This window comes from Urocitellus parryii, chromosome 4 (assembly GCF_045843805.1).
Source record: "Urocitellus parryii isolate mUroPar1 chromosome 4, mUroPar1.hap1, whole genome shotgun sequence".
Taxonomy (NCBI): Eukaryota; Metazoa; Chordata; class Mammalia; order Rodentia; family Sciuridae; genus Urocitellus; species Urocitellus parryii.
Window position 1 is genome coordinate 175,312,495 of NC_135534.1, and position 19,083 is coordinate 175,331,577.

The 19,083-nt window shown below is 45.8% G+C and overlaps 1 protein-coding gene across 2 annotated transcripts; it reads left to right on the forward strand.

The window, feature by feature from the left end:
- Positions 1 to 330: 330 nt before the first annotated feature.
- Npr2 (natriuretic peptide receptor 2) lies at positions 331 to 19,057 on the forward strand. Of its 2 annotated transcripts, XM_026414812.2 has the most exons (22): positions 332 to 1,751; positions 2,585 to 2,790; positions 9,498 to 9,611; positions 9,917 to 10,052; positions 10,288 to 10,382; positions 10,597 to 10,729; positions 10,960 to 11,044; positions 11,537 to 11,657; positions 11,820 to 11,894; positions 12,102 to 12,179; positions 12,393 to 12,497; positions 12,629 to 12,700; positions 14,607 to 14,766; positions 14,923 to 15,078; positions 15,157 to 15,325; positions 15,472 to 15,618; positions 16,078 to 16,201; positions 16,402 to 16,470; positions 17,909 to 18,083; positions 18,156 to 18,254; positions 18,527 to 18,618; positions 18,735 to 19,057. In XM_026414812.2, the coding sequence occupies exons 1-22, from the start codon at positions 1,085 to 1,087 to the stop codon at positions 18,798 to 18,800; spliced, it is 3,144 nt and encodes a 1,047-aa protein (XP_026270597.1). In that variant the 5' UTR covers positions 332 to 1,084; the 3' UTR covers positions 18,801 to 19,057. The 2 variants fall into 2 exon arrangements, with proteins under 2 accessions (XP_026270606.1, XP_026270597.1); XM_026414821.2 differs by lacking the exon at positions 11,820 to 11,894 and having other exon boundaries at positions 331 to 1,751.
- Positions 19,058 to 19,083: the final 26 nt, after the last annotated feature.

The following is a 19,083-nucleotide window of genomic DNA, read 5'->3' on the forward strand; positions in this document are numbered from 1 at the left end:
GCAAGACGGCCATGGGGTCGCCCGTGAGAGGGAAAGAGAGCGGCAGGGTGGACCAGGGGCTTGCGGGAGGCCCTTAGAGCATGGGGACGCCCGGGAACCTCGCCGGCCTGAGAGGCTCTGGTGCGGAGCCCCCAAGCGCTCGCTGGGTGGGTTGGAGAACTGGGAGGTCCCTGGGCGCCGGGTGGGGGGTGGGGGGGAGACAGCAGGCGCCGGAGGGTGGGGCCGGGCGGGGGAGGGGCGGCGGGGCGGGGGCAGGCGGCCTGCCCGGGGAGTCACACTCGGCCGCCGCTGCCGGCGCAGCGAGCGGAGACGCGCCGGGCCGAGGCGACCTGACCTGGACGAGCGGCGCGCGCGGGGGCCCAGGCGGGGGGCGGGAGGAAGCGCCGGGCAGCGCCGGCCGCCGGGGCCCAGGAGAAGCGGAGCGGAGAGGAGCGGGGACACGGGCGGGGCCGCCGCAGCTCCGGATGGGACCAGCGTCCGGGCCCGTTAGTCCAAGCAGGAGCTTCTGGAGAAGCCTTCACAGGGAGATTTACCCCTGCCTTTCCCTCCCCTCCGGCCCAGGCCTCGCTTCGCTGCCCGCCTGCCCATGTCCCGGTCCTTCCGCGGCGCGGGCGCCTTCCCACCTCAGCCCCTTGGTCCTGTTTTTCGCAGCTCCCTGCCCTCCCAGCCCCTTAAACTGTGAGGTGCCCCCAGGCCGTTTCTTTGTACCCCCTTCCCCCCACCCCCCACCCCATCCCAAGCTCAGATCCCCTTCTCTTTCTCGGCTTTGGATTCGTCAGGCCACTTCACCCTCACTGTCCCCATCCCGGTCGCAGGCCCCCTTGGTCCCTCTCTCCTCCTGCCACCCTACCCTTAGTCTTAGGTTCTTCCCCTAGGCTGGTAGCCCACTCCTTCCCCACCCCGAGACTTTCTCCCATCTTCTCTCCCGGTCCCCAGCAATTTGTGTATCCAGACCGACTTAGCTTGTCCCTGTTTCTCTTCCTGGCCCTCTTTCCCAGGCGCCAGGCTGGGTGGCGCTTGTGCCTGCCCGGTAGGCCAGAGTGGCCCCAGGTTCTGGGGGCGGTGGGGCTGCTGCTTTATCCCCATGGCACTGCCATCATTGCTGCTGGTGGTGGCAGCCCTGGCAGGTGGGGTGCGTCCTCCTGGGGCTCGGAACCTGACGCTAGCAGTGGTGCTGCCAGAACACAACCTGAGCTATGCTTGGGCCTGGCCACGGGTGGGTCCTGCTGTTGCACTAGCTGTGGAGGCGCTGGGCCGGGCACTGCCCGTGGACCTGCGATTTGTCAGCTCTGAACTAGATGGCGCCTGCTCTGAGTACCTGGCACCTCTGAGCGCTGTGGACCTTAAGCTGTACCATGACCCTGACCTTCTGTTGGGCCCTGGTTGTGTGTACCCGGCTGCCTCTGTGGCCCGCTTTGCCTCACACTGGCGCCTTCCCCTGCTGACTGCTGGTGCAGTGGCCTCTGGTTTTGCGGCTAAGAATGAGCATTATCGTACCCTGGTTCGCACTGGCCCCTCTGCTCCCAAACTGGGTGAGTTCGTACTGACACTACACGGGCATTTCAATTGGACTGCCCGTGCCGCCTTGCTGTATCTGGATGCCCGCACAGATGACCGGCCTCACTACTTCACCATCGAGGGCGTCTTTGAGGCCCTGCTGGGCAGCAACCTCAGTGTGCAGCACCAGGTGTATGCCCGGGAGCCAGGGGGCCCTGAGCAGGCCACCCACTTCATCCGGGCCAACGGGCGCAGTGAGTGTGGCCCGGGCTGTTTTAGGGTCAGGGGAGGAGGGTCACTGTGTTTGTGAAGCTCAGCACTGGGAAGCTGAAGATGGAACTAGGCATAGAGAAGCTATGTGTGATGGTTGGAATGGAGAAATGATTGTGGACAGAGCACCTGGGAGAGGGCTCCGGAGTTAGAAGAGAGATTCCTAGTTGTCATAGGCAGAGAGGTTCATGGTCATCATAGGCAGATGTAAACAAAGAATAGGAGCACAAAAAAGTGAAGCTTGTCTTGGTAGAATGTGGGACTGGGGGATGTTGAGTTTGGGGAAGCAATGAGGGGGTCCTAGAGTAGTGGATGTGGTTGATGACCACTCTGCAGCCTGTGCCTCTTTGTGAACACAGACTGCACACCCCCCTTTCCTCACCAGACTGGGGCTCTGGGACCCTTTGGTGGTGTACAAATAGAGAGAACTCCTTAAATGGATTCAGGGCTCAGCAGATATGGTTGGGAAAGGCAGATAAATCTCACTTTGAGAAATTCTGAGCAGCCAGCACCTTCAAGCCTAGGGAAAGGCAGGGAAGAGGAGCAGCAGGCAAGGCTCTGGGGAAAGGTCTGGGTTGAGTGATCACTCCTTTTTTCTAGGGTCTGGAGTCAGGCTCTGACTTCTGCCAGATGGTCCATATGGCCTCAGGGCACTTATGACATGGGCTTTATGGGGGAAGATGGGGAACATCTGCTGGGTGGTCAATAGGTAGGGCACTCTCTTGCTAAAGAGGGACTTGCAGATGATTGAGAGAGGGGTGGTGTGGGGAACTGAATGCTTTCTCAGGGTGCTCCTCTATCATATGCCTGCTCCCAGTTGTGTATATCTGCGGCCCTCTGGAGATGCTGCATGAGATCCTGCTTCAGGCCCAGAGAGAGAACCTGACCAATGGGGACTATGTCTTCTTTTACGTGGATGTCTTTGGGGAGAGTCTCCGTGCGGGCCCCACACGCTCTACAGGCCGGCCCTGGCAGGACAATCGCACCCAGGAACAGGCCCAGGCCCTCAGACAGGCCTTTCAGGTATCATTTGAGCCCTATCTGAAGGAGGAGGGGAAGAGGTGCTTGGATGGGGATTATCTGTTTCTCACACGACCCCACAGAAACTCCAGAAGCAGAGCACAAGTTCTGAGCTACGGAAGTGAAAGGAACAGGCTTTCAAAGTCTAGTATCTGTCTTTCCTCCTTCCCCAGCTTTGTGACTTTTGTTGTGTCTGTCAAAGATCCCAGAACACTGATTTTTCTAAGTGCCAGTAGTAGGCTACACTGTGGGGGAGAAAAGTTCAGAAAAAGATCTGAGTCAAACCCCTAGGAGGCCTTCCACTCTTTCTGGAGAGGCAATGCATAATTGTAAACTGTTAGAAAAAAATTCAAAAAAGGGTATGAGTATGTGCCTGAAACAGACAATGAGAGCTTCCGTGGTTCAATGTGGGCAGGGTTTAGGGAAGGCTTTTTATAATAGAAGTGAAACTTCATTGTGATTTTAATGATAGATGCTATGTTCACAGAGTGGAAAAGGGGATCCAGGCTGCCTGGGCAAAAAGAAAGATAGGCATGGGTATGTTTAGGGGACCTGGAAAATACTGGAATATTCTTCTTGTCAGCAAGAAAGAAGGGCTTACTTAAAGCAGAAATAGGAAATAAAGTTGCAAAAGTATAATCAGATTAAACAGGGCTCTAAACCTTAAGCAGTAGGGCTTGAATTTGGGGTCTTTGACATTTGTCTGTGAAGTTAAATATAGTGACAGAATTCAGGTTGCATTAGATGAGAAGAAGGCCAGGCAGTGAGACCAGGTTAGAAAGGAATGAGGTGATTGAACAAGGATGATGATAGTAGGAATGGAAAAAAAGGAATTTAAGAATTTGTAGAGAAGGTTCACGTGACAGTTCATTTCTCTCCTCAGCTCCAAACTCTCAATGACTTTTACCTCAGAATAAAATCCTGACTGCTCATCATGACATCAGAACATATATAGTATGTTCTTAACCCACTGTTTCTACTCACCTCCCTTGTCCTCAGGCCCAGAACTTCAGCTGAGTAGCTGTGTTCTTTCCGTCACCCCAAATCTCTTCCTTGCAAAACCATGCGGGGGTGGTAGGGTGGGGGGGGGTGGGAGTAGGGGGGGCAGGGGTTGTGGTTCAGTGGTAGAGCGCTTGCCTAGTACACATGAGGCACTGGGTTTGATCCTTAGAACCACATAACTGTAAAATAATGATATTGTGTTCACCTAAAACTAAAAAATAAATATTAAAAAAAAAAACATACCCATGAATCCTCAGACCCATAAATCTTTCCCTGGTTCCCTCACTAATTTTTTCTCTGAATCATTTATATAAGTGTTTCATATTTATTTATCCATATCCCTTGTTTTTCCCCAAAAGAATTTGAGGTGGTTTATGGGATACCTTGAGGTCCTTTTCAACCCTGAGATTCTTTGGTTCTAAGTAGACATGTATAAGGGCTGGACCTGGGTGGCCATTCTTCTCCAATGAGTAAGATTTTATGTGGCTGTGATTATATATTTGGTTGTGACTGACGAGTGTCTGACTGTGAATGACATATCTGTTTGCATGCCTGAGTCGGAGTCTGTGACTGTCACACTTGAACATGGCAATGACAGACAGGTTTTATTTATGCTATAATTTTTTCCTAAAACAGCCTTCTCACCTTTTGTGTCTGGATAACGCTTCCATATTTTTTAAGACTCAGACCATTTTTTTTCCTTTCTAGGAAACAATCTTTGAATCTTCAGGCTTCCTACCCTTTGCTTAACTCTATCATAGAAATTTTTCTGTGATTTGTTTGAAGACTGACTCATTTTACTAGTATTACTGAGCGTCTTTTATGCCCCAGCGATTGTACTGGTATTTGGTAGAGAACATAATAGATATATTTTTGGTCTTTTTGGTGTTTACATTTAATAGGAGAGACAGACACAAATATAAGTAAATATAGGAACATATTGTGATTAGTGTTGCCAGGTGGGGAGGTGGGTGGATAAGAAAAAAAAAAAAGGAAGATAATAGATGGTATGAGAAGAGAACAATGAGGGGATTATGGTCAAGGAAGTTCTGTCACTCTCCCAGATGAGCTGTGTTCTTTTTGTGGAAGAAAAACCTCTTTCTTGTATGAGAATTTCTGCCAGCTAAGAGTTCCCAGCACTTAGAATAGGGACCTAATCAACTAACAATCAATTATATCAATCCTCTGTTCTCCCCTCAATTCAGGTCTTATTGAAATAGGAAAATAGAGAAATATTTTGCTACAACAGAAAGAGAAGGGAAGTAGGTGGTGAAGAATATGCTGAGGGAAATCAGGGTATAGTGATGTGCTCCTGTAATCCCAAGTTCTTGGTAGGCTGAGACAGGAGGAATCATGAGTTCGAGGCCAGCTCTGGCAACTTAGCAAGACCCTCTGTTAACCAAATCAAACCAAAACAAAACCAAAGAATATGCTCAGGGGAAATCCAAGGTGTGGCATAGGGTAGGATGGGTTGAGGGGGGTGAGGTTCCCTCTGGCAAAGCTTCTTTCAATTCTTTCCCAGTGCTTACACAGAACAGAGAACAGGGAAGTTGGGTGGCCAGCTCCAGCCAAGGATGAAAAAACAGAGCCCTTCTTCCAGAGTCACTGGCCTACTGGAGTCCTAGTCCAGGCTGGCCTGGAAAAGATGATAGGTGAGGCAAGGTGGCCCTGGTGTAAGTGTCTGAAGCCTTTTCAGGATGGTATCATACTTAAGACAAAGTGCCAGCACAGACTGGATACCAGCCACTGGGGGAGAGGGCTCTGAGATTAAATATGTTGATATGATTTTTTTTTCTCCCATTTAGTCATAGCAGTTCATGGTCAGAGATCACACTCATATTTGCATTCCACATGTCTAGTATGTAATGGGCATTTAATACATATTTGTTTTTTTTTTTTTTTTTTTTTTTTTTTTTAAAGATGCAGAGGGTTCTTTTTTTTTTTTTTTAAAGATTCATTTTTTTTTTAAGAGAGAGTGAGAGAGGAGAGAGAGATAGAGAGAATTTTTTTTTTAATATTTATTTTTTAGTTCTCGGCGGACACAACATCTTTTGTTGGTATATGGTGCTAAGGATCGAACCCGGGCCGCACGCATGCCAGGCGAGCGCGCTACTGCTTGAGCCACATCCCCAGCCCCACATATTTGTTGAATTGAATTAAAGTGTGTGTTTCGGGGCAGGGATGAGACTAAGAATTGGTTCAGAAAGGAGTAGAGCTTGGTACTATAAACCAAGGTGATCAACCAAATGAGTAGGGTCTGAGGATCCAGAGGCCCAGGCTAGAAAAGTGGGGTCGACAGGGTTAGATACCCAGGCAGAGGGGCTGGGGGGTGTAGCTCAGTGGTAGAGCGCTTGCCTAGCATGTGTGAGGCACCGGGTTGAATCCTCAGCATCACATAAAAATAAATAAATAAAATAAAGGTATTGCATTCATTTACAACCAAAAAATAATTAAAAAAAAGAAACCCAAGCAGAGAATGGTTTGACCAGCCTGAGACTGGTTTACAGATGGGGAATACCTGCAAGCAAGAATGGAGGAAAGCACTAAATCAACAGTTAAAGCAGACCATCTTCTTGGAGACCATTTGTTGTCTCCTCAGGCTACTGTTGACAGAACCTCCTGCTGTGGCCAGAGCAGGTCACAGAGTGGGTGGCACAGGCGGAGGCAGGCACCTCTGGCCATGCACATTTCCTAGGTGCAATGTGCACTCCTGGCTACCACTCACCATTGAACCCATGTTTGGCCACCTTTGCTTGTTTTTTTCCACCTGGGGTCCACTGTGAAATGGGACTCATTTACCTACCTTCACCTTCTCTCTAGCCCCTGAGCAAGCATAGAAACTGTTTGGAGTTGTTTTTTTTTAGAAGCTAGTTAGTGACCACAGCAAAACAGTCTAACATAGTCGTTTTCAAAGTGTGGTCTTTGGGATCCTGGGGGGCCCTGAAATCCTTTTAGGGGAACCATGAGGTTAAAACTATTTAAAAAATAATACTAAGATGTTATTTGCCTTTGTCACTCGAAGTCTGGTTATACAGTGGAGTTTTCCAACTTGTGATGACATCATGTTTCTGACAGCCATGGAAGGCATGCTTCTGCATTCTTATGTCTTCAAAATCTATCAGTTTTAATTTCTAATATGGAAAATACTGATAGATATGAAGTTCTTTGGGATCATAATTTTTTTATTTTTTATTTTATATTTTTAGTTATTGATAGACGTTTATTTACTTACACATGGTGCTGAGAATTGAACCCAGTGCCACACACGTGCCAGGCAAGTGCGCTATCACTGAGCCCCAGCCCCAGCCTGTTTTTAAAAAACAGTTTAAAAAACTATTTATTTTTTATTTGTAGTTGGACACAATACTGTTATTTAATTTATTTATTCTTATGTGGTGCAGAGGATTGAACTCAGGGCCTTGTACGTGCTAGGTGAGCGCTCTACCGCTAAGCCACAACCCCATCCCTGGGATTATAATTTTTAAGACTATAAAGGCATGCTAAGACCAAAAATTTCAATTATTGCTACCCTAGCAAACAAACCAACCTAGAGAATTACTAAGTGTTAAAAAAAAAGTGTTAAAACCTCTCATGGCCTTTATTGAAATATAAATTGTGTAAACCTGGTCTTTTCCTTCTTTTTTTTTTAATATTATTTATCAATAATGTCCTACCTCTTTATTGTTCTTTTATTCTTGGAACAGTTGTTAATGAATGAACCCCATTCCCCTGCCACATTATTATTATTATTATTATTATTCCTGAGTGGGAGAATATTAGAGCATCTAACTTCTTTAACAAAAATAATTACATCTTTTTTTCCTTCTTTCATTCTTTCTTCATTCCTTTTTTATTGCTTCCTTTCTTTATGAAAGCAAGCAAGTAAGCAAGAAACTTGACTCTTTCTTCTCTGTTTTTTTTTCTTTCTGGTTTGGCTTTTTAATATTATGTTTTTTTAAGAATAATTACATCTTGAAGCAAACTCCAATTTAATATAGTGAATGCATATTAGAAGTTGGCTTCAGTCAGGAATGGTGGTATGTGCCTTATATAATCCCAGTGATGTAGGAGGCTGAGGCAGGATTGCAAGTTCAAGGCCAGCCTCAGCAACTTAGCTAGTCCCCAAACAATTTAGTGAGATCTTGTCTCAAAAATGAAAAAATGAAAAGGGCTGGGGATATAGCTCAGTGGTAAAGAAAGAAAGAAAGAAATTGACTTCATTATTTCCTACCTGGAGTGAATTTATGGATTGTAGATCATATGTGATATATCTAGTACCTCTGTGATCCACATGTACTTTCTACAAGAATGAATAGAACTTTAAAAAATTTAATTGTAGATGGACACAATACCTTTTTAAAAATTTTTAAACATTTATTTTTTAAGTTATAGGTGGACACAATATCATCTTTATTTTATTTTTATGTGGTTCCGAGGATTGAACCCAGTGCCTCACGCATACTAGGCAAACGCTCTAACCTCTGAGCCACAACCCCAGCCCACAATACCTTTATTTTATTTATATATTTTTATGCAGCATTGAGGATTGAACCCAGGGCCTCACATGTGCTAGACAAATGCTTAACCACTGGACTACAACCTCATCCCCCAAATGAACAAAACTTTTTAAAAAATATTTTTAGTTGTAGATGGACACAATACCTTTATTTATTTTTTATATGGTGCTGAGGATCGAACCCAGGGCCTCACACATATGAGATAAGTGTTCTACCACTGAGCCACAACCCTAGTCCCTGAACAAAACTTTTAATAACTAGATTTTAATCTATCATTTCACAAAGCTAGGTTCATAAAATATATTGAATTGAAGTCTTCCCTTGAAGTTGTAAGACCTATTTCCTGTCTGAGCAGAGGCCAGCCTCAGTGACAGTATGACCTGAATCTGAGAGGTCCAGCAGCTAAAGAAGGGGAAACGTGAAGTTTAGGGAGCCAGGCATGCACTTCATGGGTTAAAGGGAGCCTGGCAGGTGAGCATGAAGAGACACCTTTGAGTCATGTGCCAGTGTGGGCAAGGCTTCACATATCATTTGCTTATCTATGCAATGTGTGTGGGCATGCGACTTGTGAGTTTGTCCCTGTGAAACGTCTGCTATTTATTTAGTAAGCAGGACAATGCTGCTTATGGTAGGTGTTCCATACATGTGGAATGACTGAACTCACAACTTTTCACAGGTAGAATTTCTGTCTCGAAGTATTTCCCACAGTTGCCATAGGGGTTGAAATCTCTTTAATTCATTGTGTGGAGGCACTGTGTGCAAGTGACCCACATGAAAATGTCAACTTAGAACCAATAACATTAAACAGTAATTAACACTTTGGAGAGGAGATGTTGATGAGTGTTGTCCTTGATAGATATAGGTACTTGGAAAAGATGGGATTGAGGCCTTTTGTGAGAGCTGTGGTAGCCCAGCCTGGGAGGCCTGGTGGTGGTAGGGAGTTTGGGAATGGAGTTGGCTTCTTCTGTTGCTTCCCAGTATTACTTTCCCATCCTTGTCTGCCTTTCATGGAGGGGTGCCACTCTCCTCACCCATGCCTCACCTCCACATAGTTTCGTGCCCTTTTTAGCCTTTGCACTCTCCTGTGTATATTTAATATTGTGTATTTTACCAAGTTTCCCTATTCTGCTTCCCTCTTCCCCTCATGCTCACTTTGAATCCTGTATACTCTTTCCTGTGTGCTGCTGGTAGACTGTATTGGTGATTACATATCGAGAACCCCCAAATCCTGAATATCAGGAATTCCAGAATCGGCTGCTGATCAGAGCCCGGGAAGATTTCGGTGTGGAGCTGGCTCCATCCCTGGTAAGTAGATAGATCTCTCTCTCCTTGAGAGTCAGGCAGACTGGGAGAAAGGGCTCCCTCCTTAACTTAGCATCAAGTCTTGGCCATGGAGCAAGCCGCACTTGGGGGCTATCCACGTCTATCCAAGATATTTCTTTTTGCCGTAGGGACCAGTTAGGTAGGGATGGCACTTTATGAATGAGAGGAGGGAAGAAAGTAAACCAAAAGGGAGAAAAGGTAGAAGGAGTTTCCAGGGCTGGGAAAGGTGGCTGGGAAAGGGCCCTTGCAGGACACTTGGAGAGCACTGCTGAAGTTGCCACCCCCAGATGAACCTCATTGCTGGCTGCTTCTATGATGGGATCCTGCTCTATGCTGAAGTCCTGAACGAGACAATACAGGAAGGAGGCACCCGAAAAGATGGACTTCGAATTGTGGAGAAGATGCAGGGACGAAGATATCACGGTAATAAAAAGGGGCAGATGGAGGACTGAGGGTTGATAGCAGGCTCAGGAGAGGAGTGGGCAGAAGAAACATATCAGGCTCCACAGGGAGTCAGTAGGGTTTGGGATCTTGGCTGAGGTAGACACACTTCAAGAACAGGGGCAGGCACAGACTCTGCAGCAGCAGGGCAGAGTTGGGGGGTAGGATAGTGGCCTAGGGTAGATCTCAAAGTGAGAGGTACTCTTTTTTATCCTAGGTGTCACTGGACTGGTTGTTATGGACAAGAACAATGACCGGGAGACTGATTTTGTCCTGTGGGCCATGGGAGACTTGGATTCTGGGGACTTTCAGGTGATGGAGGAGGGGGCAAGGAAGAGAGTTTAGTCCTGTAAAATCCAGCTTTCAAGTGTTTGGTGGGGGCAGAATCAAAGGTCCTAGGGGCAGGGACTTATTTTTGCTGCCAGAGCTGCACCCTGGCTGGGAGAGAAGCAGCAAAATAGCTGGGGTCTGGGGGAGGAGGCTGGTGGGAGCAGGCCTGTGGGCCCAGTGTTCTGCTTCCTCACAGCCTGCAGCCCACTACTCAGGAGCTGAGAAGCAGATTTGGTGGACAGGACGGCCTATTCCCTGGGTGAAGGGGGCCCCCCCCTTGGACAATCCCCCCTGTGCCTTTGACTTGGACGACCCATCCTGTGATAAAAGTGGGTGTGTGCAGGGACTGGGAGCAATTCTTCCTCCCTTTACTTTCCATTCTTTACTTCCACCCTTGCTGACTCCCTGCTCTTAGCTCTAATTTTATCTCTATATCCGTTGCCCTACCTCCTTACCTCTCCCTCAGGAAATCTGTTTACTCCTTGTACCTGTGCCTCTCCCTTCCCCATTCTTACAGCCTCCCACCCAGTCTTTCTCAGGGTCTCTCTCTCCCCTTCAGCTCCACTTTCTACTCTGGCAATTGTGGCTCTGGGCACAGGAATCACCTTCATCATGTTTGGTGTTTCCAGCTTCCTAATTTTCCGGTGAGTTCTGGGCTTTCCACCGACCTATTTCTTACCTCCCCATTGCCACAGGGTCTCTGGCTGAGGCCAGGGGTTCCTGTAACGTGAGTTAGGGGCAGCAGATCATCTAATCTGATGATTGTCTCAGACTTAGTGACATCTTCCTCTTTTACCTTTCTCTTTGGTTGTCTTTCAGCCTAGGTGTTTGTTCTACTTTTGGTTCTAGCTTGGGTTACTAAGTAGTGATTTTGAGTGGGGTTAAGGTCAAAGATGACTTTTCTATGGATGGTACCATTTTAAGAATGAACTTGCATCTCCAACCTCTAAGTTTGTGAGTACATATAGGCATGTGCCAGACTTGTAGAGAATATGTACTTATTTCTAGTCCTGTTCTGTGTCCCTAGTGTAACAACTGTAGCTTTAGGAGCTGCAGGGAAGCCCCTGCAACCCTACTGTTGGCTTGAGGGGCACAGGATCAGGCTTGCCAGTCAACTGAGTGTACAGTCCTTACAGAAAACTAATGCTGGAGAAGGAGCTGGCTAGCATGCTGTGGCGCATTCGCTGGGAAGAACTGCAGTTTGGCAACTCAGAGCGTTATCATAAAGGTGCAGGCAGTCGCCTCACACTGTCACTGGTAAGTCCTTGTCTCTGTTGTTCCTGCTGCCTCCCTCTGAGTTCCTGTCCTTTCCACCCTGGACCTTTCCCAGCACATTGGCCTGTAATGATAGCTCCTGCACTACCACCATCATCTAATGTTCCTTTCATCCTTCCGCCTCCATGTTGCCCTTGGCCCCAGCGGGGATCCAGTTACGGCTCGCTCATGACAGCCCATGGGAAATACCAGATCTTTGCCAACACCGGTCACTTCAAGGTGAACAGTCATCTGCTTGTTCTGGTCCCCACCATTTCATCCTGTCTCATCCCATCTGCTACCTCTGCCCCTTAACCTCTTCCCCTCATAACCCCTTCTAAACCCAGCTGGTCTCCTGGATGCTCTCACAGTTCTTCAGTATTTCCTAGCACCAAGAAACTCCTTCTGATACTTACTTTCCTTTTCACTTTCCACCCTCACTATTAGGGAAATGTTGTCGCCATCAAACACGTGAATAAGAAGCGCATTGAGCTGACGCGGCAGGTTCTGTTTGAACTCAAACATGTATGTAATGGCGAATGGGTTGAGGGTGAGGGATAAAAAGGGAGGAGGAAAGGATGGGAGGAGACTATGGAATACTAACATTGCCTAGAAGGACAGGGGTTTATTTATAGTTGATTTTAAGTTGTAGGTATAACTGAGAAAGGTCCTCTTATAGTGGGAGGTTTCTATATCTGATTTTTAGCTCTTTCAATTCTCCTTCCCATTTTTTTCTAGATGAGAGACGTCCAGTTCAACCATCTTACTCGCTTCATTGGAGCATGCATAGACCCTCCCAACATTTGTATTGTCACTGAGTACTGTCCTCGTGGGAGTCTACAGGTGAAGGATAGGTGTAGGGGAAAATGGTGTGTGTGTGTGTGTGTGATTCCCCAAAGTTACATTGACTTTGTGCCAAATAATAACCACTGGGACTGGGACAGACACATTATCTATTCCATGTCACTTACCAGGATATTCTAGAAAATGACAGCATCAACTTGGACTGGATGTTTCGTTATTCACTTATTAATGACCTTGTTAAGGTGAGTCTTTCCCACTCCTTAAGAGCTTATCCTCTTTAAAATACCTCCATCATTCAGTCTTTGCTATGATCTGTCTCTCTTCCTAGTCCTCTGAAAGTCCTGTTCTCTCCATCTCCTCTTATTCCTGTCATTGGGTGATAGTGGATAAGCAAAGTTTCTGGGGTTTATATTTGGGGGAGTGAGATTTATAGGCCACAAGGAGTCCTATACTTGGAGAGAATTTTTGTCTTTCTGCCCTAGATATCTCAGATGTTTCTCCAGTTTTTTAATAGCCAAAAGATCATATTAAAATCCCTACACAGGGAAAAGATAAGTGAAATATCCAAGTGCATTTACCTCCTGTTTTTACTCTCATCATTTTACTCTCTGACCAATATTTGGCACACCTATTTTTTTTTGTTCATCTCATTATTTCATCTCATGTTCAGAAACCAAAAATTTAAAAAGAACATTTACTGGTTAGACTAAGGAAAAACAAGGAAGATTGTACTTTATTATTCTTCCAGTACACTAGGTTTCAACTATTTTGAAATACCCAGAGGCCAAGGAATTGTGGAGGCATAAAATTGAATCCTGCATGGGTTAGACAAGTGTTTAAAAGCAAGTCTAGTAGCTCACACTGCATTGTACCTGAAGCTGGCTTTGGTTTTCTGCTAAAATCTCATGAAGTAGTTTTAAAAATTTTTTTTTGTGTGTGAAAGTTTGCCATCAAATAAGAGAGAAAAATATTAGGTAAAGTTGATACATATAAGAAAACATGACTCTTTTGAGAGAACAATGATTTGATGGAAAAGTGGTTTTGGAAAATATCCTTGCAGTTTCCACACAAGTAAATTCAGAAATTGGGAAATTCCTGAAGTTTTATGGCTAGAAAAAAGAATAGAAAGGAAGAGTTCACAGGGACTAGTTTTGAGTTGTGCAAGTCCAGAGCTAAACATTTAGCAGAGGTATTTTGTGATAGCATATAGAACTTATATCCTTTGTGTGTGTATATTACTGAGGATTGAACCCAGAGATATTGTATCTGAAAGATGCATCCTCAGTCCTTTTTAATCTTTTTATTTTGAGACAAGTTTTCACTGAGTTGCCCAGGCTAGCCTCTAACTTGTGATTCTCCTGCTTGTCTCCCGAGTTGCTGGGATTACAGGCATGCACCACAGTGCCTCACTGTCCTACTGGCACTGACTTGGGTGGCTCCCAGAGTTTTGTTTTAGGGAAGCACAGCCCTGTCCTCTTAAGACCTTTTAGTTTTTGGAAGCAAAGTTTCTCTCATCTCTGGGCCTGTGGAGCCAGCAGCCTCAGGCTTCTGCATTGGCCTGACAGTTGTCTTCTACTTTTGCCCATTTTCCAAGTTTTTCTAATTTACTACTTTCTCCACTTTTTGCTGGTCCAGCATCCCCTCTAGTAGAGCATATTCATCCTCCATCCTGACTCACATGTCTATATATACATGGTTATGTTTACAACTGGTTAGTCTTTGGTGCATCTAGCTACTCTTGTAACAGGGTCTCAAGTGTGTCTTCCTATTAGTAGCCTAATTAGGCATTAGAGGCCACCATGAGTGCATATTATTCTTGGAGTTCTCCTTTATAATTCTTTTCTTTTCACTATTCAGAAAATTGACTGCCTTTTCCAGGATAGTAAGTGGTAGCTCCTCTTATTCCCGCTCTTAAGCATTTTTTATATAGCTGGGTACCTATATATATTCATATTACCAGGAAGGAATGACTCTCCTATTCTTCCTGCTTCCTTGTATAGAAACTATTTAAGGGATGCCTTCCCAAATCAGGTTATTGTTTTTATGGTCCCAAGATCTTTAGGTAGCTAACCTAGTGCCCATCTTTTGGAAAGGGTATAGTTAAAATCAGTTATGATCCAGATACTTGATCTGTATCCTATCCTGCAGGGCATGGCTTTTCTCCACAACAGCATTATTTCATCTCATGGAAGTCTCAAGTCCTCCAACTGTGTGGTGGATAGTCGTTTTGTGCTCAAAATCACAGACTATGGCTTGGCCAGCTTCCGATCAACTGCTGAACCTGATGATAGCCACGCCCTCTATGCCAGTGAGGCCTGCCCTATAATGCACTTTTTATACTGCTCCTCTGGCCTTGATCAGTTCCACTTAGGGAGGGTGGGAGAGGGAGACAAGTTACAGTAATAAATGAGTGGGTGGGGGTACCCTATTTTGGGGACCTGGCTAGCTTGTTTCCTCTTTTCAGAGAAGCTGTGGACTGCCCCAGAACTGCTCAGTGGGAACTCCTTGCCAACCACAGGCATGCAAAAGGCTGATGTCTACAGCTTCGGGATCATCCTTCAGGAGATAGCACTTCGCAGTGGTCCATTCTACTTGGAGGGCCTAGACCTCAGCCCCAAAGGTGAGAGTTGATCTGCTATCCATAGCCTTTTCTTCCTTGGGGGACTCTGTTCTTCATCCAACCTTTTATCACCCTCAGAGATTGTCCAGAAGGTACGAAATAGTCAGCGGCCATATTTCCGGCCAAGCATTGACAGAACCCAACTGAATGAAGAGCTAGTTTTGCTGATGGAGAGATGTTGGGCCCAGGATTCAGCTGAGCGACCAGACTTTGGACAAATCAAGGGTTTCATTCGCCGCTTTAACAAGTGAGAAGACACTAAAGGGCAAGGGCTCCATAGGAATAGAAGCCTCATCAGTTCTTCATGGATGAAGTGAGGCTGGTGGGTTGGATAGAAAGTCTGGGGAGTCTTGAGAATCTTGGAGCAGGTGACATATCCTGGCCTCCCTGCAGGGAAGGTGGCACCAGTATATTGGACAACCTCTTGCTGCGCATGGAACAGTATGCCAATAACCTGGAGAAACTGGTGGAGGAACGCACACAGGCTTATCTAGAGGAAAAACGCAAGGCTGAAGCTCTGCTCTACCAAATTCTGCCCCAGTGAGAACTTTGTCCCCCTTCCTGAACTTTCCTTTCGGATTCAGCTGTTGAATTCTGCCTCAGTCTCCTGAAAGCCCACTTCCCAAGCCTCCAAACCTGTTTTGTTATATCTTGCCACAGTGAGCCCTCCTGGCTATAGACTAATTGCTTTCATTCTGTCTCCAAATGAGCTAGGCTCTTTCTGGTTTCTCATCCTTCCTTCTTAGGACACTGTTCTACCTTGCCTCTGCTTCAGCAAGCGTATGTAAAATAATCCCAAATTGAAACACTGTGTCCCCACCACTTATGCACCTTACTATGTGCTAGACAGTATCTTCTCAACCACTTTCCTTTTCCTTCACCAACCCCAGCTTTCCCATTACAACTTAGCTCTGTCTGCTGCAGCCACATATTGCTTTCCTCTTTCCCTCTCCCACATCTTTCTTGGAATTTGGCTCACACTACACCCTTGTTCTCTAGTTCAGTGGCAGAGCAGTTAAAACGGGGAGAGACTGTACAGGCTGAGGCCTTTGACAGTGTTACCATCTACTTCAGTGACATCGTTGGCTTCACAGCATTGTCAGCTGAGAGCACCCCTATGCAGGTAAGAGCCGTGTGTGAGAGGTAGTGTGTAGGATAGGGACTGGGAGCTTCACTAATAGGGAAGACTAGTTCATTCTGGAGTTCCCATATTTTGTTAAGAGTTTGTAGCTTGAGAATGCTTAGAAAGTTGGGCATGAGCTTCAGGGCCTCTGCTTTTCTATCTTCTTAGGTGGTGACACTTTTTAAATTATTTTAATTTAGGTGGTGACACTTCTTAATGACCTGTATACCTGTTTTGATGCCATAATTGACAACTTTGATGTCTACAAGGTGAGAGTTGGGGTTGCCTTCCTACTGAGACCCCTTTAAGATCCAGGCTCCTGGAAGCTCCCCACATAGATTACCTACCCCATGGTCAGTTTTCACTCTAAGGTCTCTAGAGTGCAACGCTGGAGTGCACTTTGTACGTGGATGTGGCTCCAGGATTCTAATTGTACATTCAGGTCTAATAACTTGTGAACCCTTAAGCTTCTTTAATCAGAACCATCACAGACTTTAGTCCCTATCTCTCTGAGTGTATAAATACTGCCTACCCATCTTCTCTTTTCTCCTCCAGACATGGAACAATCCCTACAGGATATGGGTACAAATTGATTCAGTGGGGTGAGGGGCAAGGTATGAATAATGTTGTAAGGCTTTTAGTTGAAGTCACTGACTTGGCAGAGAGTTAGCTTTATTGTCCTTGGGAGTACAAATGAGCTGTATTTAAATATTGGTTTTGTAGCTAGCTGTGTGATCTTAGGTAAGTAACAGCACCTCCCTGATCCTTGGTGGTTTTAAGATGGGAATAATAAACTGAGTGCAGCAGTGCACACTTGTAATTCTGACTGGGAGGTTGAGGCAGAAGGATCACAAGTTCAAGGCCAGCCTGGGCAACTTAGTGAGACCCTGTCTCAAAATAAAAAGAATAAAATAAAAGGACTGGGATATAGCTTAGTGATAGAGGACCTTGGATCCTGGGTTCAGTCTCCAGTATCAAGGAAAAAAAAAAGGAATAAGAGATTGTATGGGAAGTGCCTAGCACTGTGTATTGCATGGTAGATAATAAATATCCATTCCTGCCCCTTCCCTTTGGATTTACTGATCTGTTGTTTCTGTAACAAAGAACTCCCATCAGATACATCAATTATTCTTTCAATTGTTTCTATTTTCCTCTATTTATTTTATTTAAAAATCTATTTATATAATTATTTTCTAAACCAAGAGTAAGTTTCAGATAGAGGACCAGTTTATCCCTAAATTCTTAGTGTGTATATCCTAAAAATTTCACGGCACATTTCCTAAAAATTAAGACCATTCTCTTGCATAACTTTGGTACAATTACTAAAATCAAGTGCCTGCTTTCTCTCTGACAGTTTGGGTGGTCTGGCCCATGTCATTGGTCTGCTTTACCTTCTTGCTAGCCTTTGTGCTCTTCAGGTTAGCTCGTTTTCTTGCTTCCCATTCCTGACACCAGGGCCTCTCTGTCCATGTCCTGTTGTGGATAGGGTGTCCAATTATTCAGCAAATGCTTACTGAGTATTTGCCAGGGTTTCTTGACTGCCCTTCTTCCCAGATTCTCAGGACTACAGCTTTTATTTTTTAGTTGAAGTTTGGGCCTCCCAGGTGGTCAGGATGATTCCTGAGACTGTCTAGCTTGTCTACAGGTACTTTTTCTCATTCCCACTGATACAGAGAGAAGTGATGTCTTAATCTCCCTCTAAATTAGGTGGAGACGATTGGGGATGCCTACATGGTGGTATCTGGCCTCCCAGGCCGAAATGGTCAACGCCATGCACCAGAAATTGCCCGGATGGCCCTAGCGTTACTAGATGCAGTTTCTTCCTTCCGTATCCGCCACCGACCCCATGACCAGCTGAGGCTACGCATAGGGGTTCATACTGGTAAGACTGACTCTCACTCCAACCCTAGATGCCATGTTTCCCAGGCTCTCCCCAACCTGTTTCTTTTCATAGGGCCAGTCTGTGCTGGGGTTGTTGGCCTGAAGATGCCCCGCTATTGTCTTTTTGGAGATACAGTGAATACTGCTTCCCGAATGGAGTCTAATGGTCAAGGTGAGACATTCATTAGCCTTCAACCCCAGCCTCAGCCTCACTCTGTCTTGCTCTCTTCTTTTCAGAGCTCCTCCAAATCTTCAATACAAGAGACCACAATTCCTAAGTGGCCCATCATTGTGCATATTTTGGTTCTAGTGAATGTGTGTGCTGGGAGGACTGGGAGCCTCCTGGGGGGTGGTTGGTTGGGTAAGGTGCTCTTCAGCACTGTCAATTCTTCTATTTCCTTTTTCTTTGACTTTTTTTCCCCTATCATACCTATGCTACCCCAGCCCTGAAGATCCATGTCTCCTCTACCACCAAGGATGCCCTGGATGAGCTAGGATGTTTCCAGCTAGAGCTTCGGGGTGATGTGGAGATGAAGGTGATGGCAGGCCATGGGGAGGGGGTCATGGAAAGGGAGAATGAAAGTGGGGTGAAGAGAGGGAGATCAAGAGCTAACAGAAGAGTCTGAACCATGTTTACTCCCTCTGTTTCCAGGGAAAAGGAAAGATGCGAACTTATTGGCTCATAGGAGAGCGAAAAGGACCTCCTGGACTGCTGTAAACCCTACATCTTCCCAAGCCAGACAATCTCCTGCTTCTGGCACCTGGATGAGCAGTAGCCACCATCTCTCCATTTACCAGAAACAGACGTTGTCACATGAGATGGAAAATGTGCACAAAACCCCCACCTTATATGGAAATCATAGCCCTCTGCAGCTCAGTTTTGTACATATATCTGTCCTTCTCTGGTTTGGTCCCCTTCTTCCCTACCTCCTGTAAATATATATATCTAAACCAGAATATTTTGGCCAAATATAAAATAACAAGTAGTAGTAGTCATGGTG